We start from the raw sequence: 10,133 nt of genomic DNA, 5'->3' as shown, positions 1-10,133 counted from the left end.
CCCTAGGTTTGATGTGATATTCCCAAATCAACAAGTGTTTTAAATCACTCTATTTTTCTTTCCAGCCCAGCATCCTCAATCCTGCCACCTGCGTCATGAGAAGTGGTCCCTAAGACTTCAGGAGTCCTGCTGGAGTCAAGGGGACTGTTTGCAGAGTGCCAACCTTTGTGTGCAAAGGAGACATGAAGGAGACATGTGCATGGCTCCTTCCTTCCTTCCTTCATCTCTGGAGGGGTGAGCTGGTGCAATTTGCTTCTGGACTATGTTCAGAGCAAATGTTACCTTGCATGATAGCCACCCACACACCCAGGTGCATACGTCTCTGCTGAAGAGCAGAGCCCAAAGGCCACCACTTTGCACAGCAGAGGTCCCTCCCCAGAGCCAGGACACAGTGTCTGGCAGGCAATGTCAGGGTGTAAGGAATGTCCCCGTGCTCTTGCAGGAAGACGTGGTCTCTTTACCCATAGAGCAGTGAATCTATCACATAGTCAGCTTGTAATTTACTATAAAGAATTTTTCCAGGAAAGAAAGTTTCCATCCAAGTAAATTACTTACAGTTATTTAGTTACTTAGGAAAGTTTTTGTTGTTTGTAAAGAATAGACGTGAGGGGAGTGGGTTTTTTATTTATTTTAGAACAGAGTTAGTTAATAGTCACACAAGGATCTGGCAGGTTTTGCACTCTGAGATAGAGAGTAGTTCCAGGAACTGGGCAAACGAGGCAGCATAAAGGCTATTATCATTACAGAGAGAATATATACAGGCACAGTTGTTCATCATATTTATATTTCTATAGAAATTAAGCAAAAATAACAACAATCCCTGCAGTTATGGAAGGCGTTTCCTTAGGATCCAGATGAGAAATCACAACAGAGTTAAACACAGGGACCTCCAGCAGGACAAGATTATTTGTGTTGCTCCTTGATTGCCTGGAAATGTTTCTCCTTTGGATTAGCTAAATTCTATAGGGGTAAATATATTCTTCAGTAATTTACATGTAAATGAGGATAACATCGCAGAATTATTTTCTTCTGAGTGCCCACAGTTCTGAGTTATGTCAAAACTGTTATGTGAAGATGGGTTTATACATGGCAGCATTTTAAAGACCACATTTGGGAACTAGGACAGGTTTAATTTTCCTTGTACAGTAAAAATCTTTTCAAGCATAAAAAGAGGTGGACAGGCCACACCATGAACAATGGACCCAGTAAGGCACAAGAACAAATATATAATGAGATTGAAGGTGATCATAATAGCATGCAGCATTAAAAAGAAGGCATTTAATTTTGTGGATACTTGATTATTTAAAGAGATGCACTGTAAACTGAAACAGCTTACAACATTTGTGTCAAATCTGAATAATTTGTGCTTAGGATGTGCTAAAGCAAAGTTTGAAATGAGCAGAAACTAGAGCTGCAGTTACAACACTGCAACAGCAGCAGAGGGGTAGCAAGTCTTTGTTCAAATAACTTATTGGCAGTAATTTTTTGATAACTTATTTTCTTGACCTTTTACTGAGCATGGAAACTGCTAACACTTTGCCTTTTCACCAGTCCCATGGCAAAGCAAGAAGGATTAAAAATGAAATTTTACCTTAAGGCAGTTTTAGGGTCAACAAGAAAACCTTAAACCAAAGTGGTCAGCAACACAGTTCATGCTTAGCGAGAACAAAAGCCAGGGTCCTTTTTTTTTTTTTTTTTTAGTAAAGAAGACAAAAAAATTTTATCTAAAGATAAGCTTCTAAATCCTTAGTTTGGCACCTCAATAAGCAGCCTGGCCCTTCTTAAGGGCTCATTGCCCATTAGTTTTCACTCCTGTCAAGCTAGCAACACTTGGCACTTCTAGTTTCCTAAAAGAAAAAAAAATATGTGCAACCAAGAGGAAATTCAGGAAAGGTTGTATGTGCAAGAGGGAGAGCACAGGTAGGTCCAACCTCCACCTCGCTGCTCATCCTAAAGCCATGTCATGGCCCTGCTCTGCTGCTGGACTGATGGGAAGCTCTGGTGAGAGAGTGAGAACAAAGCAATGGAGACCAGCAGCTAACAGACAGCTGCCCGCTTGCAAACAACTACCACCATAGTCCCATGTCTGTTTCTCTGCCACTTCTAATCTCCAAAATAACTGGAATGTCATACTAAAACAAACAAACAAAAAAAGCCCGGGATATCCCTGCAGAGTTACAGAAAAGGCTCCAGTTGGCTTTAGGAGGCAAGAGGCGATGCTGCCATGTGTACTTTTTAACCCTCAAGACATTATTGAAAACCACAGGTGAGGTGACATCTTACTCATCCACATCAGATCCTATGGATAAATTGAGCTCCAGATAACAGCTCATTAACTTAATCCAGTTCTGTTCAAACAGATCAATACCTTGTTGAAGGGCGATGTTATTCTAACCTCTTAAATAACTTTGAAACACTATGATACAACAGAGCAATACATAGCTACAAATAGTCACTACAAGAATGCACAGTTTAGTTTAGTTTGCAGTGTGCTCTGAAGTTACTTACATGATGTATAGACTTTCTATAAAAAAGGCAAAAGCCCAAACTCCCAGTCAGCAGGAGCATAAAAACATATCGTTTTTCATATCTCAGTCTCAAAACAAGGAAAGGGAAAAGAAAAAAAAAAATAGTCACCAGGTCCTGCTTGTGTCTTATTTACACTGAGGTAAGTTTGATGAAATTAACAGCTGCACCACTTGAAGAAAGCTGGTAGGAGAACAGGACCAGCCCTGATTCAGTCCTCTGCAGGATACACCAGAGATTTCCAGGAGTCTGATAAGACTTACCATGGGTTTCTTAGGACAAGGTCCCTGGAATCCTCAGACTTGAATGCCCATTGCTCTTCACATCCAGGTGAAGACTGCCTGACCCAGAAACACCTTTGTGGAGGGTGTTTGTATATCATACTTGCATGCTCTTCATACGACCTCAGTGGGCTTCCTAGCTTGAACATCACAGTGTAGCCCTTGGCCAAAGGGCAGCTCCCCAAAACTGCTACAATCACTCTTTGCAGGTGCTCTTATGGGGTGTGGGAACATCAATGGGTGTAGCAAAGTGTGCAGAGACACACAGGATTCCTGCATAGGGGAGGATCTCCCTCTTGCTCAGGCTGTGCACTGAAGGCCCTAGTGCCTACATGGACAGATGCCTTTCTGCATGGACTGTGCCATCCATGGCCAGCAAGCCTGCTGACCAGTCAGACTGCCCCAGCTGCCAAGACTGATGGGCCTAAGCACCACCCATTGAGATTATTTGAAATCTCTCCTGTTTCACTAACTGTATTTAAGCATTAGGGGAATGAGACAGAAAGTGGAAGCACACTTGGTTTCTCACAGAAGGACACTCCCAACTGTCCATGCCAAGCAGTCGGGGCCATCTGAAGAGCACTTGAAACTGGCTTTTTCAGCTCAGTTTTTCACATGGGTTTTTTTTTTCACATGCTTTTCTTCAGCTCAGTGTCAGGAGACCACTCTTCTGAGTCACCAGCCTGAATAACGGGATAATCTGCTACAGCCACCTCTCTCATGGGAAAGGGAACAACCAGGATGGATACCTTCATGCCAGCTTAGCTGCCACCCACAGCAATTCCCATGGGCAAACAGCCGTTGGCTGGGACAAGCAGTTGTAATGACACAAAGGCATGAAAGTTTTTCATCGTGGTCCCAGCTACTTTGCCTGGGGTAAAATCTTCAGGCTGAATGTTGCCAAAACTGATCACGCTAAAATTCTCAAAAGTGGGTAGTGACTTTTTGTGCTTTCCCTGAGAAACCTTATGAAGTTCTAGTCTGAAACCCTTTGCTGAAACAATGGTCTGCTTAAGGGCTGCAGGTTGGAAACTCAAAACCAGAGATGGTCAGAACTTGTTTGATGTTTACTTTGCCTTTCAAATCAGAAAGGCTTTTCCAAGCTTTCCCCAGATTGGAATTCAGAGGTCTCTCTCCTCAGCACCAATTGGACAGGGCTGTGTTATGCTCATCTGATACTACTGAGCATCACAGAGGGACCTAAACAAATATGTCTTCAAAACCTAATGCTGTAAAACATGTTTTGCCAGCTCCACCATCTCAGATGTTGCATTTACATCAGTGAAGTCACATTTCCACCTCAGGAAGCTGTAAGGCTAGGCTTAAGGCATATTACAGTAATGCCTTTTCGTGGACTGGTCCTTTGTCTCTTGTTCAGGGAAGACACAAGAGATAGCACAAGTGAGTTCTTTTTCACCATGAACTTACACTTGTACAAAATAAATAACAACAGCAGGGTCAGTGGGGTTAATGAGGTAACTTCAACTTCATCCTGCAACATCTTTCTCCAAACATACCAAGAGACTATAAAAAGAAGCTAGAGCTGCTAACAGAGAACAAACTCAACTTAAAATTTTAACAAGAAAAAGGTGAAAATTATCAAGCACAAAGCCCAGAAGCATGTTGATTTATCTCTAAGCATGCTGAGGTGTTGGATTTGCTATTTCCTTTTGCCTGCACCTCACAGCTGAGGCTGCATGTTTGTGCCCAGCGTTTATGGTTCCTGTAGCGAATACATCTGTACAGCAATGTGCTTCTTGCCAATTAGCTTTTAACTCCAACTCACATTTTCTGGATAGATTAGATACCAAACCTGTTTTGTATAAGACACAACATCCTTCACGTTGCATCACTGAATGAGCATCTGTTACTATAGTGCCCGGCTGTTATTTCCTAGATGACCAGGGAACTGTCAAGTGAGCTCACCCACCCGGGCCATTTAATTTTCAACATCCATTTTTTAAAAAAGCAGGAGGCTGGCAAATGAAAAGAAATGCCAGCAGAGCTCAAAGCCTCCCTGTCACCTCAGGGCCCAATCCTGTAAAATACCAGTATTTCCTGTGAAAGGTTGAGTGCTCTCATGCTTTGTTAAGCTTTTTCTGACAGCTGGGAGAGCCTCAGCAGCTTGTAGAGCTGCTTTCCTTATAGAGAAAAAGGGAACATCCACTGCTCATCTACTGAAGCCTTTCTACTTCAGTTCAGATTTTTTTTCTTCTAAACACATGCACAAGCTCTTTCTTCCACTATTCCTTTAATACACAGCTTTTTTTTGCACCAAGCTAAGTCAAATAAAATTCCACTATCTACAAACAGTGTTTCTGTTGCTCAGCTGTCTAAAGACTGCTCTCAGGACTGATCTTCCTTGTCTGTAGAGAGTAAAAATGGGACTACCAAAGTCCTAAATGAACAAAGGTGTTAACATCTGAAAAAGCAGCAACAACCTCAAAACTGTCAACAAAACAGATAATTCTCACACCATCCAGCTTCCCATGCACAGCACAGCCCCTCCTCTCATGTACAGTGTGAGAGTCTATTTGCAGGACTACAGGGAATGCCCAGATAGGTGAGGAAAAAAATTCAATCCAAAGCTTGAAAGGGGAGAAGCTGCCTGGCTCTAAAGGAAAAAAGCTACTTCTCAATTTACTGATAATCTGACACCGTGGCTGGGATCCATCTCACTCGCCTTTCTCTTCCAGAAATACCTTGCCTACTACATGTTAGAATCACGTTTGCTTATTTCCCCACCAATGTAACCCATTTTTGGCACCTTGTTATTCTGAGTGGGTTTCATCTCACCTGACTTAAGATGTGTGCAAGACAGAGCTATCCACCCTGGGATCCCCTTGTGGGGGAACAGAAAGAGGCATTTCTAGGGAGAGAGATTCTTCTGACTCATTTTATATCTCTAAGATGAAACAAATCCTGCCCAGACCAACCATAGTGACTAGACCTCCTTTGCTTTAAAGATTGTTGAGAGTCATGAGCTCTGATGTAGATTATCTACATTAAAAGAGAGAAATTCCCATCATATCAAATGGGCAACCTGTCCAAATTGCCCCGCCTCTGTAGCAGCTATTTCCAAAACACCATTTCCTAGTTTTCTAAGTGAATTTGTGCTTGGGTGCTAATGATATCAGTCTTAATATTTTTATGTACAACCTTATTAAATATTTTGCAGCAGTGGTGCTTTGCAACCAAGATCCTGGAAATCTGCAAAAGGCTTGAAGTCTGTTGATTATCTGCTCATCTTTCCTAAGTGTTGTTTGAACTGGATGCTAAACCCTTCTTGGAACTACCTTTGAACTGTAAGAACAGCCCTCCACAAATAGCTATACAGAAGACCAGAGGTTAGATGCAAAGAGTTAGCAACCAGTGGGAGGAAATGCAGTCTCAAGATAGTAAGACTCACACAGAATCATTTTAAAAACATAATTTTCTAGCCACTGGACAATGTCGGATATTCAAATGTTAAAAGAAACCAACTTAAAAAATGTCCCTACAACAAAAGAAAATTCATATTAAACCCAAGATTTAGTTATTTGCCTCCAGCCAGCTCTGAAGCTTAAGTCTCGCCAGAAGTTATGAACCTCTTATGTGGCACTAGACACACATTGCTGTATGAGTTAGTCTGTTGCCTTCCCACCCTGCCTAAGATGGTGGGTCTAGGTTTCTCACTGCAGATTGCATATTGGGTAAATAAATTACAGCAAACTCTAACAACAATTAGAAGGAAATAAGAGCGTGAATCACATACAAAAGTTATAAAGTACTCACCAGGTCGCCTGTCCCAGGTTTTTCCATAATAACTGGGGGGAGCAGTAACCCTGCAGGAGAAGTAGGGTCTGGATTGAGTGCCCCGGTGCCTCCTCCTATCAGGGAAACCACACCATTGCAATCCACTGAGCTGTTCCTTTTGCCCGTCTGGGTGTAGTTGGGAGTAGTAGGGTGAGAACTATGGCTCACTTGACTTTGCACGCTTGGACGCCTCCCAGATCTTGGAATTAAGAAAGAGCCCCGGTGGCTTTCATTTTCCCCAGCAGTGCTGATCTCATCATCGGCAAAATCTGTTTCGGAGCCAGTGTCTCTACCACGGAGTCGGAAACTGAATATGCTTCCGTGGCTGGTTCTGCGCTTCACCAAGTTTGCACTGGGACCATAACTAATGCCAAGGAGAGTCTAGAAACCCCCAGAAAGGAAAAAGGGGAAAGAGAAACAACATTTTGCAACATGTTTTCAGGAGCGAGGAAAGTCTGGGGAGAGCAGTAAGTTCCATTTTAAATCAAGTGCTTCAGAGAAAGACTTTACACGTATTCAACCTTCGCAAAGTTAACAGGTTGAATAATCATTCCTGGACATTAGGTATTTGTTAAATACTTGACAGTTAAAGATGTACTGAAATAGGAAGGGTCAAGGTGGCATTCATCTCGTAGGGTGATACTTCCTTTGCTTCCACTCCCCCCGATCTGATAAGTGCCAAAGGACCTGGGGAGGCAGCACAAGGAGTGGAAAACAAGAGCAAGGAAGGGGATCCAGCTCCAGTTTAAAGCATTATCACACATCTTCATAACAGCTAGGGAAGGAACGTTGCAGGGGGAGAAGAAGAGATAAAGAAATAGGGCAGGAAATGAACTGCAGGGAAAATGAGAAGAAGAGGGAAGAAGAAGAAGAAGCAGAATACGACGGAAGAAGGTGATAAAGGAAAAAAAACAACCAAAAAATCAAAAAAACAAGAGCAAGAGGAGGGATATGGTTTATTAGTTTGTAGAATTATTATCCCAATGCACATAGTTGCTTTAAGGGGTAGGCAACCTCTGTACACAGCAGTCTCCCTCACACCCAAATATCAGCCTTGATGATCCACTCTGACACCAGCTAGTGAGAGTGCAACTCTGACAGTGTGTCAGCAAGATGTAGCCAAGTGCTAAACACATCTAAATCCTGGCAGAGCAAAAAGGATGTTCAGAAAATGCATAGGATATTCAAGTTTATCCCCTTCCCTTGTATCTGAAGAGGAAATTATTGGAATAAGAGCATTTAGGCAGAACATACTTTTGATTTTATGGCCCATAAAGAATTTTCAGCTTCTTCAAAACTTTCTCATGAGCCAAGTATATATGAAGAGAGGTCAGATCTCCACAGGGTCCACAAGCCAAACAAACCAAATGAAGCCTAATTTCATTTCGCACTGTAGCTCACACCACTGAGTTATGTAAGGATATTATTTTGTGACACTGGTACAAGGAAGAGTACAAAAACTAAGCTCCTTCTAACTAAAATCAAACCATTTGGATTGCTACTAAATTTTAACCGGTCAAAAATCCGTGCCTGGGTTTCCATGGCACAGTCATTGAGACTAATTTCTGATGGCAACACACGTCCAGCTGCTCAGATTGCATCTGAATGATGACTCAGCCTTACTCCCTCCAACCATGCCAGACACAACCTTGCAGAGAAGATTTACTGTAAGTTTTGAAATGTGTCTCCCATGTTTCTCATGCATATGACATCCAGGGGCGAAAAGTGAAAACAAGAAATATTAAACTAAGAAACAAACTGGCAATGCACAGCTCCAGTCCATGGTCATTCTGGTACGTGATGTCTCAAAACACATCCAGAATGAAGCTGAAGAGCAGTTCTACCTTTAGCAAAGCTGTATTTGTAACATGACCCACTCAACCAATGAGACAACAACAAAAGCTGTTAGATTAAAAAATGCATATCATTTAGAGAAATCCAGCTCTGTGTAAATTTTTTGAGCTGGGGAGTCATTAATTGGTCACATTTACTTACATCACTTTATTTACATGTTTTCTATGAGCTTTTTATGGCTGCCAAATATCCCTAAATTCACTGAAAACAAAATATGAAAAGACTTAGCCCATTACATGGCTATTCAAAAAAACAAAATAAACTGATTTAAACTTTGCTCTCAGTTAAGCAAAGACAAATTATCTGAAGCTATTTATGATCATTTGATACATACAGCATGTGCAGATTCATATTCATGCATGTCAGTAACATTTATATAAAACCCTATTTAACATCAGTCTCACTCTATTTTTTTTCCCTGCAATAGAAATTAGAAACAAGTGCCACAAAGTTTTGACTTGAAGGCAACTAGCAAAGGAATAGAAAAATTTTAATAATGTCTTTGTATAGCATTTAAAAAGCCCTCAGAGACAAGTTTCCTCCTTTTCTCCTCCTCTCTTTTCTTTTTAAGCTTTGCAGGTTTCTTCTAACAATTTTTAATTTCTAGCAGGGGAAGGATAGATATAATCAGATGAATGAAATTAAAGTTACAAAATAAACCAGACTGTGGGTAATCTTGAAGTGAAAAAAATAGTAAAAAAAATTAAACAAAATACGTTTGTAAGAATGTTTAATGGGCATTTTTAATTAATTTTGAAAATAAAGTGGTAATGTTTCCTTCCATTGTTGTAACACAGACTGTCTGCAGGTCAGTCATTATATTAAATATCCAATTCTTCTTTAGAGCTGAAAGTTTCAACTTTAATTGCCTGTTTGGAACCTGGTCTATCCAGAAAAGTGCAATGTGAAGTGATGTTTTAGACCATGACTTACCATTCTCCTCTGACCATCGTCATAGTCACACTTGGGATTCCTTTGGTCTTCCCCATATTCTTCTGCCCCCAAAGATTTATTTTTCTTTTGCTTATTTCTTCTTTCCTTGGCATTTTTGGATGCTAAAGGTGACATTTCCAATGAACTAAGTGACATTGAATCAATTCCTTTAGTAGCTAGTGCCTAAAACAGAAGATGGTAGAAGGCATAAAATTTATTATTTGAGTTTAGGATCTCAGTGAGAACTAATAATTACTCTGCTCAATAATTACTTTTCATTCAAAGTTTTAAGGTTATATAGAAGATAAATTAAAAATTCATAGAATCACAGAATAGTTTGGGTTGGAAGGGACCTTAAAGGTCACCTAGTTCAACTCCCCTGCAGTGACCAAGGACATCTTCCATCAGATCAGGTTGCTCAGAGCCCTGTCCAACCTGACCTTGAATGTTTCCAGGGATGGTGCTTCTACCACCTCACTGGGCAAACTGTGCCAGTGTTTCATCACCCTCATTGTAAAAAATTTCTTCCTTTTATCTAGTGTGAATCTACCGAGGGGGCTGGACAGGAATGGAGCCAAGCTGGCTGCCAGGAGCTTTCCTCCCCTATCACAGAGGCATGCTAGGAACAGCAGGCAATTCAGCTGACATGTTTTTGTAAACACTTATCCCAAGTAGCAGCACAGACAGCAACGATCAGATATGCAAAGAGAAAACCGTGGGCTTAACTGGAGATAAGGTGGACTT

The 10,133-nt window shown here is 41.2% G+C and overlaps 1 protein-coding gene across 1 annotated transcript in view; it reads right to left on the bottom strand.

Moving 5' to 3' along the window:
• The window catches only part of LOC104522265 (sodium channel protein type 5 subunit alpha), a gene marked incomplete at both ends in the record, with an annotated part of 22,659 nt that extends 13,087 nt beyond the window's left edge, over positions 1–9,572 (bottom strand). The window contains 2 exons of the mRNA XM_010164505.1: positions 6,582–6,983; positions 9,390–9,572. Coding sequence (XP_010162807.1) covers positions 6,582–6,983; positions 9,390–9,572 — 585 coding nt within the window. The remainder of the gene's footprint in view (positions 1–6,581; positions 6,984–9,389) is intronic.
• Positions 9,573–10,133: the final 561 nt, after the last annotated feature.

The sequence above is a fragment of the Antrostomus carolinensis genome, unplaced genomic scaffold (assembly GCF_000700745.2).
Source record: "Antrostomus carolinensis isolate BGI_N321 unplaced genomic scaffold, ASM70074v2 scaffold13973, whole genome shotgun sequence".
NCBI classification, from domain to species: Eukaryota; Metazoa; Chordata; class Aves; order Caprimulgiformes; family Caprimulgidae; genus Antrostomus; species Antrostomus carolinensis.
This window is presented reverse-complemented; position numbering and strand designations above follow the sequence as displayed.